The sequence below is a fragment of the Toxorhynchites rutilus genome, chromosome 3 (assembly GCF_029784135.1).
Source record: "Toxorhynchites rutilus septentrionalis strain SRP chromosome 3, ASM2978413v1, whole genome shotgun sequence".
Classification (NCBI taxonomy): domain Eukaryota; kingdom Metazoa; phylum Arthropoda; class Insecta; order Diptera; family Culicidae; genus Toxorhynchites; species Toxorhynchites rutilus.
Genome location: NC_073746.1, coordinates 102,218,712 through 102,235,725, shown reverse-complemented (window position 1 = coordinate 102,235,725; position 17,014 = coordinate 102,218,712). Strand labels below are relative to the sequence as shown.

The 17,014-nt window shown below is 39.8% G+C and overlaps 1 protein-coding gene across 1 annotated transcript in view; it reads right to left on the bottom strand.

The window, feature by feature from the left end:
- LOC129775403 (uncharacterized) overlaps positions 1-17,014 on the bottom strand; it is a 41,159-nt gene that overhangs the window by 1,778 nt on the left and 22,367 nt on the right. Inside the window, exon 9 of the mRNA XM_055780122.1 lies at positions 5,980-8,765. Coding sequence (XP_055636097.1) covers positions 5,980-8,765 — 2,786 coding nt within the window. The remainder of the gene's footprint in view (positions 1-5,979; positions 8,766-17,014) is intronic.

Sequence of the window (17,014 nt, the reverse complement as noted above, 5' to 3'; positions counted from 1 at the left end):
TCCACGCAACAATCATCAGCGATGGAGATCGATCCACGGTCGAAATAAGATCGATTCATCCATACAACTGCTCTGCTCTGCAAGACACATCGGGCTGCTGTTCTATAAATAACTCAACAATGGATCAACGACTGTCTCCGCTGTCCAGTCTTAACTGGATAATGGAAGAACAGATAGAAAACTCTTACGCCTAAATGGCTACTGTGTAAATTTGTACCATTTGCAATGATATAGAAGGGAATACTCTAACGCCGAAAAATGGCAACTGTGTAATGTGCTAATTATAGATATGATAAATATGTGACATGTACACGATTCAAATTCGGCTCTGTTACAGCTAAAATGCTAATGAGCCTAAATTAAACAAAAGGGATAAAAAAGAACAAACTCTGCTATGGCTCTAATTGCTATCACAATTCAGATTTCTCATGGCTGCAATAACGCGCTCAAAGTTATGTATATTACTTTCTAGAAAATCCTTAATTATTATTGAGACAAAGATGGTAGTTCATTCTTCCATACACTTACACATACAACTCTAAAATATCGTTAGAAACTACTTCGTCAGTTATAATCTCAATATTAAAATTACATTTTTGACATGTGAAATGCATTACCGTTTTAAATCCACTAATGTGGTTGCCCTCTTGATTTTGCTAGGCATAGAATTTAAATATTTAAGGTGAAGGTAGAAGGAAGCCAATATGTGAAAAAATACGATCAACGAAGGAAAATATTACGGAATTATCAACATCGAGTCACTGTGCGGGAGAACTTGTTAATACCAAAAGAGCCCCAATTCGCGTGTGTTATAAATTTGCTCATATAACGCTACGCACGCGTATGGTCAGAATTTTACTTCATATGCAAATACACTTTCTTCATCGGAACACATCGTTCATACATTTTACTTCAGTATAGAATTATTTATTTTTCAAATGTATTCTTAGACTCGTGTCAGTGAAGCGCCACACAGTCTGATAAGTGAATTGATCGATTTACGTACAAAAATCGAAACAAACTGTGTGATTTGCTCTTCTCTCACAAGCACTATTACCCCATGAAAACACGTGCTTTTACCTATACTACTACAATGGCTTCCTTCTACCTTCACCTTAACACCTCTAAAAAATAGGGAATCCTGTGACACTCTACTTAAGAAGTTTGGTGTTCATACTTCGTCAGTATTTCTGGTATTGCAGCGGTTGTTCGCTAATTGAGCGAAAAACGCAGCCCAGTTAACGAATTCCGCTCGTATACTGGGCTGATTTTTCAAACGTCGAAAACCACTGAGGGGAGCGTCAATGGATGCACTCAAAAAATATTAATTGAAAGGAGACGAATTAATCGTAAGATTTAAAATCTCCGCAAACAAAGAAAAAAAAAGATAATTGAAAAAAATGGGAGTGTAAAATAAAAACTACACTGAATAAAATAATTAGTAAATACAACGAATTTTTTGATAAATGCAATCTAGTCGTTTCGTTCCGTACTAATTTTTGATTCAGCCTACGAGGAGAAATTGGTGAACATATATGTCAAGCAGAACCATGTGCACGTATTACATTTATATCCAAACTCTCACCTCCCTATATTCTCATGGCAACAATAAAAATTGTCAATGCGCGCTTTTCTCACATTCAAGTTTACTTCTGTTATCGAGTAAAATATACTAACCTCTGGTAGGGATGTGCATTGCATCTGGTATTCATTTTACATACAGTTACCGCATTAGTAAAGGTATTGGGTAGGTTTCTACCAGGTATTTTTCTGGATGCACGGTGTATTGTTATTAATTATTTATGTAACTCATCAAGTAACTCATTTTTTCGGTACAAATCAATTTATTAGACACTGCTTGCCAAGTTGAATAAATAAGGCTAGTGTTGGAATTTTCCAGTTTCACAGAGATGCACAATATTGAGAGTCGGTGGTGGAGATACAGCGTTCATATAACTCCACTAAATTTCATGTCATCATACGTAGGATATTTTTGATGTTTTGGAAAATAAAATTTTGGTGAATGTTTTTGTCTCGATTTTTGAGGCAAAAACGCATTTTTTTTACAAAAAAAAAGTCACCATTTCGTCAAAAATCAATATTTTGAAAATATGATGGAATAAAGACGGCCCTAAATCGGACAATTCCTTTCTCGAGTTTTGCTTTTATCAACACATTCTGTAATCCATTTTTATTTATATATATAGAAGACGATATAGGAGTGCGTTTTCAATTTCGTTACCGCAAACATCAAATAGACTAACAACGCATGTCAATATGTAATTGTAGAACACATGCGAATTCAATTTCTCGAATTTTCCCATTTTCCTTCAGAGTTTTCCGAAAATTTTCAAATGTGATGTTTGGTTTGCCTATGTTTGGTTGAAATATTTGTATTATTTTTACGGAACCCTCACATTCCAAATTTGGTTCCATTTGCTTGATTAGTTCTCGTGTTATGTAAAAGTTTGCGTTTCATTTGTATGGCAGCCCCCTTGCCCTTAGAGAGGGGATAAGTGTTTCGAACCACCATAGAAACATTTATTGCTCCCTAAAATCCCCATATGCAAATTTCGGTTCAATTTGCTTGATTAGTTCTCAAATTATGGAACCTTCTTCTTTAGGGGTAGAAGGTGATAAGGTTTATCAACTTTTGAAAACAGAACATTGTCAGTAGTAATCCTCCACTGATCACCACTTTGATTTTTTTCTTTTATAGGTGGTTACGCAAACGGCAACCGTTATTATCAACCGTCCAAGAAGGCAACATGGGTTGTTTTCTTTCGACCCAAGGTGAAATCTTTGAGAACTCTTGATATTTCAAGAGGTTTTCTGTGTAAGCATCCAGACGTCGATACCTGTAGAGAGATCGGACAAACTGCGTGTAGTAGCACCAACTTATGATGTGGCCAACAAGATTGTTGACCATGATGTTTTTAATAGGGAGTATCAAATTTACATCCTTCCTCAAGATGTGGAGATAGTAGGCGTAGTCACCAACGCGAGTCTGAGTGTCGATGAACCGAAAAAAGCGTCGGGTTGAACTTGTGAAGATTCTGGATGTTAGACAACTGCATTTAGCATTTTTGGAAGACATCCAAAAAGTTTACAAGCTTACAACTCGTATCGGGTGACTTTCGTAGGTTCTTTTGTGAAGATAGAGAGTTTTTTTTTCGGTGCACCTGTTTGTACCGCGGGTTTATAATTGTACCATCTGTGAAAAGTTGGAACACTCGGTCAGCCATGGCGGCAACAAATTACGTTACGACAAATGTGGAAATAAACAAAGTGAGGACTCTTGAACAAAAACAGTGTGGAGAGAATTCTCATCCTCTTCAGGAGTGTCCAATGTACAAAGTGAAGCGTTCTATCTCAGGACGCCCAAGCGAACTTACGGTGAAATGCTGAAGGCCGCATCAGCCGCTCAAGATGGCATTGCACCAGAATGTTCGGATTTACGCCATTATCCAGGAAAGGGAAGAATAAATATGTTGCTCCTCGATCTTCTCGTAGAAAATTCGCTTTTAATCGAGGATTAACAGCTTTTTCGAACATTGTAGACTTCATATTGAAGATCTTCAATCTTCAAGACCTCCTTAAAAGCTTTATTTCTACCTTGCATCCATTTTTTAAATCTTATCTTAAGCAATTGACTGTTTCATGACCCCTGTTTGCATCGATCATATATTTCATTTGACAATTCACCTAACGTAGTAGAAGATACGATCACTGTGCTACAGTGGAACTGCTGTAGTCTAGTGCTTTAAATAGATCGGTTCAAATTTTGACAAAATTATGACTGTGAAGTATTCGCCTTTTCTGCACGGCTTTCTTCCTACACAAAATTCAACTACCCCGATTTTAACATTATTCGTCTGGATAGAGATGATTCTTTTGGATGAATACTTTTGAGGATCAAAAAGTGCTACTGTTTCTATAAAATGCTTCACCCAGCTGTTTCAGGTGTCGAAATTGTGGTTTATCAAATAACTGTATAGAATAAAGAACTTTGTATAGGAATGTAGTCTCGATTCTCTCATCCTCAGTTCTAATTTCGGGTGACATGAACTCCTATGGTACTGGGTGGGCGATCTTTATGATGACACTAGGCCGCCTTTTTTTACGATTCCTGTGACGGTTTCAAATTTGAATTTTGAACACTGGTGAAGCGACACGATTCGCAAAACCTCCGGCTAGACAAAGTCGACAAGCCCTTTGTGCTCAAGATCGCTATCATGAGATTGTCGGTGGAAGGTCATCAACGATCTCCATGGTAGCGATCACTTGCGATCACATCTCGACTTCCAGTTGACCTAATAAGGAAGATCGACAGATAAAAATATGCAACGGCGGTAACGATTGGTGTCGAATCAATAGGTGTATTCCACCATTTTACCAACTCTTCAGCCGGAAGCGATAAATAAATTCATTCTTCTGAAATATCTTCCTGATATCGCAAAAAGACGCTTGCTAGACTTATTCAATTCCCTATTAGAAAAGAACATTGTTTCCTCTAAATGGAGACAGGTCAAAGTAATAGCCATTTGAAAACCAAATCAGCAAATCAGCGTCTGACCATAACTCATACCGTTTGGTTCCTGTGCTTTCGTGCTTTAGAAAATTGTTGGCGAAAATGATCATTCGAAGACTAGATCAATGGATCAAGGCAAATCATTTTAAATCAAGTACTCATTTGGGTTTCGCAAGAGCAAAGCAACAAACGATTGTCTAGCGTCGTTTTCCACAGATATTCACACAAAGAGCAACTGGCTCCAGTATTTCTGGACATTAGGGGAGCTTTTGATTCGGTTTCCAGAGCAATTCTGTCAGACAATCTGCACAAATGTGGACTTCCTGGAACTTTGAATAATTTCTTGTACAATTTGTTGTCAGAAAAGCGAATGAACTTCACTCTTGAACAAATGAAAAATTTCAGAAATAGTTTTGTGGGTCTGCCTCAAGGGTCATGTCTCAGCCCCTTTCTTTATATTTCTTAACAAATGACTGTTTCATGATGTGGTTTCCGTAAGAGGTCCACAGGCCGAAAACTTGCAAATATCATTTCTTAGATAACTTGTCTTCTTAGGAAGGTGAGCGCACATCAAGGCGAATTGTTTGATTGACAGATTTCATACAATGGAATAATTGAATGAAACCACCGCCACAGACTTTCAGTGTCCCAATCGGTTTGCCAACCCAAGAGGGAACTCTGATGCAGTAATTGGAAAAATTCAAATGTTTCTTCGAGTACTTGGTTCAGAGGTTTGGACGTAAGTCGTGACTTCATTCGTGTAATGAGTAGACTTATGTCCAACCACTACTCGCTAGATGTGCATCTCCACAGAATAAATCTTGTTATTTGTTATTTATTTGTTGTTCAAAGCAATGTCTGTCGGTGTGGAAATGCAGTTTGGCAATGTACGGATAATTACGCAGCTAGAGAGCACTTTTTGAATACTCTTGAGGCTCACGGAAGACAATCCTATGTTCCTATCAAAGTTGGGGGAACTCGCGACGTTTGCTATATGCGGTCGATTTATGTGTTTATGAATAGGTCCAATATAAAAATTTAATGCCTTTGTTTTTTTTCGCTATTAGTTTGTTTGTGTTGTCCCCTCAGTCGAACACCAGATGCGATTCCTGGTAATTATGCACAATGCCACAGTGCATGCGGCAACCCTCAGTTGAGGCAACGGTACCCTATATCCATATCCCTAACCTGTCCTGCCCCAAAAAAATTGTTGCCCTTCTTGCTTCTAACCTCGAGTAAACCGCGAGTATTCGGTCGAATCCTACTAAACATAGAATTAAGATGAAATTTTGTGTAAACACATTTTGAATTTGCGACTCCGCGAAGCTTATGAGATTGAGCCTTACAAATAAATAAAACTATGTAATTTTTTCTAGACAAAAAAACACAACAAATTGCAATCTTCACCATTTCAAAAAGGAACACAACACATCTCCACGCACACTTACCTTTGTGTAGGAAATCGGCGAAAATACTTCGTGGTCGATAACGGTCGGCTCTTGGTGTTGATTTTTACCGAAAATTGCCCGGTGCAGCCCGGGCGAACCGAGAAGCTTTTTTTCCTTGGCAGTTTTCGAAGACGAGCTACTGAAAGATAGTTTCGTAAAGTACGATGTGCCACGTTCAGGCGCGGAGTTTTTCCTCACGCTTTGCGCTTTCGAGGCGTTCTCCTTGAAATCGGACGAACTGTTACATGTGTTCGATTTTTTTATTCCACCTGGAATGAAGTTACCCTGACCACTACCACCACTGGTGGCACTTGTTCCAGGAATAGCGTGACTGAGTGTTTGCGACGCTAGAAAGCTGCTGGTGGTTGTGGTTGTTGTGAAAACAGACGTCTGCTGCTCGAATGGAGGCGTGTTTGGATTGTTGTTGTTTTTGTTGAGACTGCCGAGTGGCCCTGATTGCTTTAGGTTCACATTGAGCGCTGGGGATGTTTTGTCTAATTGCTTCGTTTTCAACGACTCTCTGTCATTATTGTTATTATGTTTGAACTGAAAGAGTTTCTCACTGCTGGCCTTGATGTTGTCCAGCTTGGCAATAACAGCTTTGTTTTTAGATTTCTTGAAACTGTCTCTTAGCGAGCGATCGGATGAGGATGATTCCTCGTTTCGTCGATCCGAGTTGATCCATGTGCGTGTTTTCTTTTTGATCGAACCAGTGCCATCCTGCCGTTTGATATCCTGGTTATTACTAGAACCACTGCCACTATGCCCGGCGGATGATGAACCGGCAGCATTCTTCATATCAAACGCGTCGTCACCGGAAATCAGCTCATAACCGAAATCCCTCAATTTCTGACCTTCTTTGCTTCTTGTGTACAAAATATCCTCGTCGTCCAACTTGAAACTCTGTGCGTAATCTGGGGTCACCGGTAGACGACGCTTTTGGATTTTGTTCACCGATTCTGGTACGTTACTGACAATCATTTCAGGCTTTGCCTCGCTTGGCTTGAGGAGATTTTTTTTCAGACTCCGATCATCAAATTTCTCTACCCCCAGGCAAACTCGCTTGTTGTACATATCCTGTGCTTCTTCCGCCTGCTTTTGAAGCATCAAATCCTTCAAGGTGATCATGGAGTGCAGGTGGCCATGGGATGGATTACTGTCCCAGTTGGACGAAGTTTGAAGCATAGCTTTCGAAGTTTGAAAATCAAACTCCACCAAATTCGGATTGGAGGCATGTATATAGTTGTGGGGTGAAATGCGTTTATTTTTCTTGGCACGATTCAGCAACTCGGCTGTTTCGTTGGGGATAGGCGTCGACGGTGGTTCCGGCAGAGGTTCCACAATGATTGGCTGCAGTTTGTCCTCGTTTGGCGTAGCGGGAGGTTGCAGGTGGATCGTCGGAGGATGTTGGAGAGTACTGGTCGAAGCAAGGGACAGATTGCTCGCGGTCATACCCTCGTTCCGATTCATCGTCAGAGATGACGCAGCATGGGGTATGACTTCCGTGGACACAGAATTTGATCCGATCTGTAAACCGCCGCCACTTCCGGGCACTTTGCGGTAGCTTCGGAACTGCGGCGTGGGAACAGGCATCTCACTCGAGTTGGATTTTTCCACATTTTTGTGAGAGCTGAAAAATCCAAAAAACTTACTCTCACTGCTTCCCGCGCTACTTCCACCGTTGCCTTCCCCACTAAAAGGGTTGCTTTTAGTGAACTTTTTCAGCGATCCAAAATTTAAATGGTATCTATCCTGCTTGGAAGATGTCGGGGTACTGCCACTCCCGTCCATGTGCAACGAATGGTGGTGATGCTCTGAACTCCTGCCTAGGGAAGATGACAATTGTGGAGAGGGAGTGCACAGCAGATTAAGTTTTGTCTGACTATCCATCAGGCTGAATTCATCTTCTGAGCTATCCGTTTCGGAAAACAATTCCTTCACGCTGTGATCAGCTGAACTGCTACCGGGCGCTGCGCTGTTCCCTTTCAGCGTCGCTTGTTTGATGTATTCCATCCATTGTCCCAAGGCTTCCTGGGTTTCAGCTGCAAAATAAAACGTCTTGTTCGGATGGTACACTTTGAAGGCGAAAGGCTTCGAGTGAACCTCCTTTGCCAACGAAATTGTAAATCCGGACAAGAAAATCATACTGTTCGCCTTATGGGAGTCTTTCGATTTAAACCCATACAATGTTGTTTCGATGAGCACGAAATAGTACTTGGCCCAATATGCCAGACCACTGCGGTCTTTGGTCCTCCTGTACAGATGCCCTTGGATATCACTCACGCAGAGTGTTTTCAGCGACACATTCCTCCGTTTCGAAAGCAGTGAATTCTTTTTCTTCAACGTCAAACTCTTGGTTTTATTGGGAGTGAAAAGCTCCGACGGTGTCTCGATGGGACCCTCTAGAAAGTGTTTCGAAGCGGGTATCCTTCTTGGTGGCGACATAATTCGTTCCGCTGGTTTGGGTGGGGGTGAGAGTGGTGCGATATTTGACTCGCCTCCTGCCGCATGGGAATTGTCGCGATTTTTCAGATCAACCAAATTTGCCAGCTTGGATTTGTTGTTTTCTTCGCCATGCTCCAAAGCGGTTGTGGATGCCTGGTGTGGACTGATGAAGCCTAAATCGGCTGCGGTAGCACTTGTAGCGACGACTGCAGGCGAAAGAGGCGGCGGTTTCTCCGGCACTAAATTGATGTTCGTCTCGAGGGTTTTCTTTGGTCGTGGCGGAGGCACCGGAGGAGCCTTCATCAGATGCTCTTTCCGAGGCTCGATGGCAGGTGGTATGTCTGAAAGTAAATGAATCATGTAAGCAAAAATGTTCCAATTGAGGTACCCAAATTGTTAATCGTCATCAAAAAAAAAATCAAAGAATGGAGAGGAATAACAAACCATATTTGGGGAGTGGATAGGAATGATTTGTGTGTGTGTGTGTGTGTGTATTTTTTTAGTTTTATTTGGACAATTGGTCAATTACATAAAAATAAAAATGACATCGCTAAAATATTCACCACAATCTAATTTGATAATGTCGATAGGATTAGATAATCCTAAGAGAACTGCTCCGTAAGTTTTGCGAGTTGGCAACACTCGTGTTGCCAGGGAAAGCTCACTTAAAAAAGTTTGACAGTTTAGAAGATATTTTTACTCGAAAGTTTCGAGTCGAAACGTTTTCTCTTCCGAAGGTTTCTTTCGGACACTGTGTGGATCTTTCAAAGTGCACCCAAACCAACAAAAGTTGTTCACGCTCGAAGCAATTCCAAACAAATGATTGTTTCTGTTTTTCGGAAATATTGGTCACGTGGCAAAAGTACCTTAAGAGACACGTAGAATGGTCAATTCTGAGTGGAACACAATCTTTTATTTGTAAGAAGTCTTCAACCAAATAAGAACAACTCAAAGCGACGAATCATTCTTCACCATGACAATGCGAGCTCGCACACATCGGTTCAAACAACCGCCTAATTGACCGATGAAAACATCGGTTCGGTGGGTCATCCTCCGTACAGTTCTGATTTGGAACCTGATTTTTTTTTGTTCCCGAATATCAAGATTTTTAAAACACAAAACAACCCTCATTTTGTCAGACGTGATTCCTTTATTTTGGTTTTGACATTTTTTCTCCAGTTCTCACAGTGGCGTCCTAGCAAGAAAAGCAACGCTTGAAAAATTTGTTCGCAACGCCAAAATCCCATCTCCCTCCTCGCACGCACGCGACAAATCGAACTTCGAAAAGTTTCCGAGACAGGCGTTTTACGTGGCGACATGATCTCCATGAAACTATCTAAGATTCCTCAAGAAATACCTGGATTGGCAACAACGCTATATTTTCATTGCCACCGGGAACATCAACCAGGACAAACTCGTTCGGTTTCGGCTGAACATAGCATTATGAAAAGAAGGCAATGGAATTATATGCCGAGAATAACATGATGATGATGTCCACAATCCGTGCGAACATTGTCAATATATCCTTATATCCCATCCTATTCCTGATATATACAGGGTTTTCCAACTTTAAATTCCGAAAGTAAATTGAAATAAAACACACTTAGAATTCGAATTTCGATGAAACTTTTATTTCAAATTTAAGTTTGGTTTATGCCATTATGTGTGAAATACAACATCATTCAAATGTCCACCTAGGGCTTCCTCGCACACCTTGATCCCGAACAGGTAATTTTCGATGACTTTTCGGCACATATGGGGCGGTATCTCGGTCATAACTTCACGAATGTTGTCTTTCAAATGTTCAAGAGTTTGCGGAGAGTTGGCATAGACACGGTCTTTCGCATAACCCCACAGAAAAAAGTCTAGCGGGTTCAAATCGCATGATCTGGACGGCCAATTGGCATCACCAAAACGCGAAATTATGCGTCCCTCAAATTTCGTCCACATTTTCAAAGAAATACGGCCCGATGACTCCACCAGACCATAATGCGCACCAAACAGTGACTTTTGGCGGATGCAATGGCCTCTCAACAATCACGTGTGAATTTTCTGAGCCCCATATACGGAAATTTTGGGTGTTCACATAGCCACCGAGCTCGAAATGTGCCTCATCGCTGAAGAAAATTTGATGCGAAAATTCAGCATTTTGCTGCTGTTGTTCGTTCACCCAATCGACGTATGCCCGACGCATTCCATGGTCACCACGCTCTAGTTTTTGTACCAGTTGGACTTTATATGGATGTAGGTGCAAGTCCAAATGCAAAATTCGCCACAATGATGTGTTTGACAAGCCCAATTGCTGAGCACGCCGTGGAATCGAAACATTCGGGTCATCCTCCACACTGGCAGCAACCGCAGCCAGTCGGCCGAACGCACATCACGATCATGCACAGGTTTCACAATATCCGCTACGGATCCAGTATGTTCGAATTTACGCACTACATTAGCGATTGTGTGCTCTGTAGGCCGTCCATGACGACCATAATCCGTCCGTAATGCTCGAAAAACATTTGCCGGTTTTTCATCATTTTAATAGTATAATTTAACAAAATTAACACGTTGTGCGATGCTAAAACGATCCATATTGTAAAATGGCAGACATTCAACTAACGATATGACGCTTTGGTTGACAGCTATGTCAAACGGTTGTCAGCGCAGGGCTGTATACTTTCGGAAGCCCGAAATGGAAAACCCTGTATATGTCACCCTTCTAAACTTGAGTCTACCGCGAGTAATCGGTTTTCTACCTTATTAAGAATAAAATTAAGGAAAATTTTTCATAGATATATAGATATAGTTAATATGTTTAGTTGGGAATTCGGCTCCTTTAAACTTATGTAACTGAGCCTGTAAAAATAAACGAAATAATAATAAAAAAAATTCTATGTGTGCTAGACCGCATGAATATTAGTGCCGAGTCTCATTTCCGTTAGAGGAATGAAGCGGCCACCTAATTGGGACTGCATTAAATCGATGTACACATATATTCTTCAAGTTTGTGGGGAAAATAACCATCGATCATAGCTGATTTTCGCAGTACTATCTCGCCGGCATCATCCTCGAAGGAATCAGGTCCTATGACACCTTTAGAAAGATTGTTTTTGAACCTGCCTTGAAATTTCGTCCACTCAATAGCGTGCATAGCCTTTATTGACCGTCCATCGAATGTAATGTAAAATATGCCTCGTGTGGATCGATGAGGCATTATTCGACAGGCAATCAGAAGTAATCACACATTGAAGTACCATCGAAAGGGTGAAATTGGGTCAAAAATGGAGAAAGTTACTATTACTAATATCTTGGCAAAAATTGCGAATATTGCTGAAAGCGGTGAGTCGTTCAAAAGGAGACATATTTCCACCACTTTCAATGGATAATACTTAACGGTAGTTCAAATAGTTATTATTTAATAATTCATCAAAGTTTGATGTGTAAATATAATTTTTGACGCGAACGGATTCTGGCGATTTACATACTAAATGAATCGGAAATTCCGTAAGATTTGTTTAATATACTATACATTAGAATGGTTTGCCCCCCTGGTTTGTAAATGGTTAAAATTCATGAAAACTTTAATCGTTTCATTTTCCCATACATTTGTTCTGTCCATTTGTGTGCTTTCCCGAACAGAGCTGTCAATAACGAGCAACTTATCGACGACCAACGGAGGGGAAATCGTAGGATTTAAAGTCTGCGTGAACAAAGGAAAAGTAGAAGAATGAAGGGGAATACTTGCCTAGAGTATAAACAGTTGATCTCGCTGAGGCAAACTTTCATTCGGTATCGGACTGTTGAGCAATCCAGTTCACTTTGCTTTCGCTGCGCTTCGATCTAAGATTTGACCCCACCAGTGGTAATCCAACTTGGATATCGTCGTTTGGTTTTTCTGTTCGTTTTTTTCGCATTATTCGTATCGTGTATTTTTCTTTCCGCGTCATAAATTGGACGCTTCGCGTAATGTGTGATGAGCAAGAAGAAGAGGAAGGCAAGCTCTAGCCCTGCAAAAAAACGAACGCATTGCCAGGGGCAATAAATTTCGAGGCAAGCGTCATCTAATGATGCACGCGATGTTGGTGCAGTGAAAAGCGCTCGCACTGAACCGAGCCTTCTTAAATGTGGCACCGCATCGAACAACTGCGAAGTAGGCGCGTCGGTCGAAAATGTAAACGTCGTTACCCCGGCAGCAACCAAAATCAAGCTCCCCCCGCTGGTAGTTAAGGCGGTCGCTCTTGACACACTCATCAGCGAATTCGCATCGATAGGTGTTACAGCAGAATACAAGCTGTGTGGCATAATTCATAATTCAGTCTTTTTCCAAGCAGTTAACATTGTTTGTTTTCCGTCATCATAAGGGCTTCGTTGGTGCCTTTGAGAATGCATCAATGCATTAAATTGACGTTATGGCGAAGCAGGCGTTAAGGTTATGCGTCAAAAAATTATTTGGGGAATATCAAGCATCTCGAATGTCTTACTGGAATGTTATAAGTTATTTGGGTTCGTGTACCAATCGCAAAACTGCCTTCAACTAGGATTGCATTTGCGTTAATATTGATCATAATGAAGCATTGCTACTGTTTTCGAGGTTGTTATCAACAAACAGAGTTTATTTCGCTTGTTTAGTCACCAAGAAAGTAAATGTCGTTCTGGAATTTTATATGTGATTAGGTTTCGCTTGCCAGTAGCAAAACTTCCTCCACTAAGGGTGACAACTGCGCTTCTCTCGAGGATGAGAAAGTAATGCAACTTTTTTCGAGGCCAGTAATATTAACAGAAGAGTTTCTTTTGAGAATAGCGCAAAATGATGAGAAGTGTTTATATTCCTAGTAGTTTCAAGCCACCAATATATGGCTCTGTATGCATGCTATGGCGAACGCTTGTTTGGCGCTTGGTTTACGTTGTACGAACGATGCCTAGAGATGTGATTCCTTTGAGGCAATACTAAATAACATGTATCAGGATATTTGATACTTTCAAGTGTTGTTATTGTTGTTGTTTCCATGCGGTGCCAAAGATATATTGATGTAGTTATGAGATGTGGAATAATGGTGCTGGTGCAACATGTATATAATCGACTGTAGCCGAGTCTATGTCAATTGCGAAAAAGGCCACCGGAATAACGTTGGAGGTAAATTTTCAATGCATTGACATGAAATAAATTGCGACATACGATCAGCTAGTGTATTGTTTTGCGAGGGCAAGAATGAATCATCAATAAATTATCGTCAACTGATTCTACAATGAAAAAACTATTTCAGAGATTATTCTACTAAGCAGTTGTTTCTAAAATTTCACAGCATTATAAATAAAATCCGAAGGTATAAATAAGCGACTTATATAAAATAACAGCGTAGTTCTACGTCAACAATGCGGTCGTATCTTGGACACAACCTCCTATAATTTTTTCTTGAAAGCTGAGGTTTTTTTACATAACGTATCCGAATATCAGAGGGGTGTATCTTTTCGTTTTCGAGTGATTCTGCAAAGTTAACATGCTTTCAGTTATCGTTCAATATTCCTATGCACCTAGAATCCAATTTGTATGCATATGTGGTATTTCATGTGGCTTAAATTGGTGTATCGATTATCTGAATCGGCCCGGTAGTTTAAAAGTCCTGAATTCAAAAAAAAAAGTTATTTTTGGCAAAACAAGGGAAACATGATTTTTTGGACCATCGGTGAATTTTGAAAAATCTAACTCAATAACACAAAACAACACATCTCTGAATTTTAGATATGTCATTTAAAAAAATCTTAGCTTTCAAGAAAAAGTATACAAAAATATGGCGCCCTTGGTTCCGAGACAATGTAAACCATGAAAAAAACAATCAATTATTACAGGACCAAAATCTAACATTTCTGAAAATATAACATTTTTCGAAAAGAGATTAGCTCTAAATTGATATGTCGATCATCTGAATCGGTACAGTAGTTCAAAAGTTATGAGTTTAAAAAAAAAAGTAATTTTTGGAAAAATGAGAAAAAATTGCGAATTGCTCGTCTCGTTTTCTGGAATAGGGCACTATGTTAAGTTTTTTGGTGATTTCAATATCCTGTTTTCGAAGCAATTTTTAAGTTATTGGAACATGTTTCAATAATTAACAAGCATATAACTCTTACAAATTTTATATTTCAAATTAATTGATTATCATATTCAGTCGGCAAATATGTATTAACGTTCAAAACCTTGCACTCCAAGTGTAACGCTCTCGTTTTCAAAACTTTGAACTTACACCCCGGTACAGGAATGAAAGAGGTAGTACCACGTCAAAACGCAGAGGCGACGCGTGAACAACTGAGCTCCCTGTTCAATCGACAATGGTGTATGCGTTTCTATTGTTTCCATCGACTTCGTTCATCAGAAAACTTTGAACCTCAAATATAATTTTCACGCAAGGCAGCGCATTTGTAGCAGTGATCGCTTCACACCTAGCTGACTACGTTTGCCCTGTCACACTTGAAGATTCAGAAAAGTGTTTAACCCTCCTGTACTCGCGCATAAGTCTGTGAGACCGAGAAATCAATAATTCGTTCATTTCTCAGAACATACCACCACTATGACTTTGCGATTTTCTCTAGCTTCGTTATCTTCGTTCGGCTTCGTTTGGCGTATCGGATGTGTTGGTACGAAGGGGACGTGTGTCACTTTCGTAAGTTATTCTCTGAATATAATAGTCACACATATACACACTTGTGACAGAATTGCACTTGTGGAATAATTGTAAACTGTCAACTATAAATTAATCGGTGGCGTACGGTTATTTTTTACAGTTACAGTTTCGGGGATATTTTTTTATAGTATACTAGCTAACCCGGCAAACTTCGTCCCGCCCATTTACTTGATTAATTCTCGAGTAATGCAGAAATTTGTGTTTTATTTGTATGGCAGCCACCCCTAAGAGAGGGGGGAGGGGTATCTAACCACCATAGAAACATTCATTGCACCCTAAGTTTCCATATGCCTAATTTGGTTTAATTTGCTTGATTAATTCTCGGGTAATGCAAAAATTTGTGTTTCATTTGTACGGCAGCCCCACCTTAGAGAGGGGGGAGGGGTCTCAAAATATCACGAAAACCTTCCCCGGCCCCAAAAACCCCTACATACCAATTTTCATGTCGATCGGTTCAGTAGTTTCCGAGTCTATAAGAAACAGACAGACAGACAGACATCACTCCATTTTTATCTCTAAGAGAGGGGGAAGGAGTATCTTAACACCATAGAAACATTTATTGCATCCTAAAACCTCCACATGCCAAATTTGGTTTCATTTGCTTGATTAATTCTCGAGTAATGCAGAAATTTGTGTTTCATTTGTATGGCAGCCCCCCCTTTGAGTGGGGGAAGGACTGTCTAACCATCATAGAAACATTTATTGCACCCTAAAACTTTCACATACCAACTTTGGTTTCGTTTGATTAATTAATTTCCGAGTAATGCAAAAAATTGTGTTTCATTTGTATGGCAGCCCCCTCTAAGAGAGGGGGAAGGAGTATCTTATCACCATAGAAACATTTATTGCATCCCAAAACCTCCACATGCCAAATTTGGTTTCATTTGCTTGATTAATTCTCGAGTAATGCAGAAATTTGTGTTTCATTTGTATGGCAGCCCCCCTTTGAGTGGGGGAAGGACTGTCTAACCATCATAGAAACATTTATTGCACCCTAAAACCTTCACATGCCAACTTTGGTTTCGTTTGCTTGGTTAATTTCCGAGTAATGCAGAAATTTGTGTTTCATTTGTATGGCAGCCCCCCCTTAGAGAGGGGGGAGGGGTCTCAAAATATCACGAAAACCTTCCCCGGCCCCAAAAACCCCTACATACCAATTTTCATGTCGATCGGTTCAGTAGTTTCCGAGTCTATAAGAAACAGACAGACAGACAGACATCACTCCATTTTTATATATACAGAATGGGCTGAACAATATCGACAAGAAAACAAGTCGGAGGAAGTTCCTAGAAATCCTTTTATCATCTTTTTTACCCCATAAAAAACAGGCATTAATTCTTGGTTGCCAAGAACCCAGAGACAAAGAATATTAGGAATATAAAAACATGAAATTCCAGAACTTTTTTCATCTGGTAACTATCTGGAAAATCGCTATACATGTTTTTCTTCAAAAACCCGCTACAACTGTGTAAAATGTAAAAAAATATATTTGTTTCGAGCATGTAGGCATGGTATGTTCTGATTCTTACACCAATGAAACCACAATCGATTAATACGTTTTTATGTTATTTTATAGTTCTTTATACTTTCAAGAATTATATTCGGTTGCTTATCTTCAATTAATAACAGGAAAAGTTACGTTATTTGTGTTGGAGTATCAAAAATTACTCTGTTTTGAGGAGGCTGAATAGGATGACTATTAAAACTGAATGAACATGAAGAAAACCTATTTTCTGCTTGCTTGCCACTCAGAAAACATTCAAGGCTTATTATTGAGTATAAGAAATCTTAACTAAGTACTTGATAATTGACGCAATTTAATACCAATAAAGTTCCTCTGAGAAGTTAATGCCATTCAAGAAGACAAAAAGAAGATAAACACCCGGTTAGGGTTGGAGTTAGATATATCACAACTAACA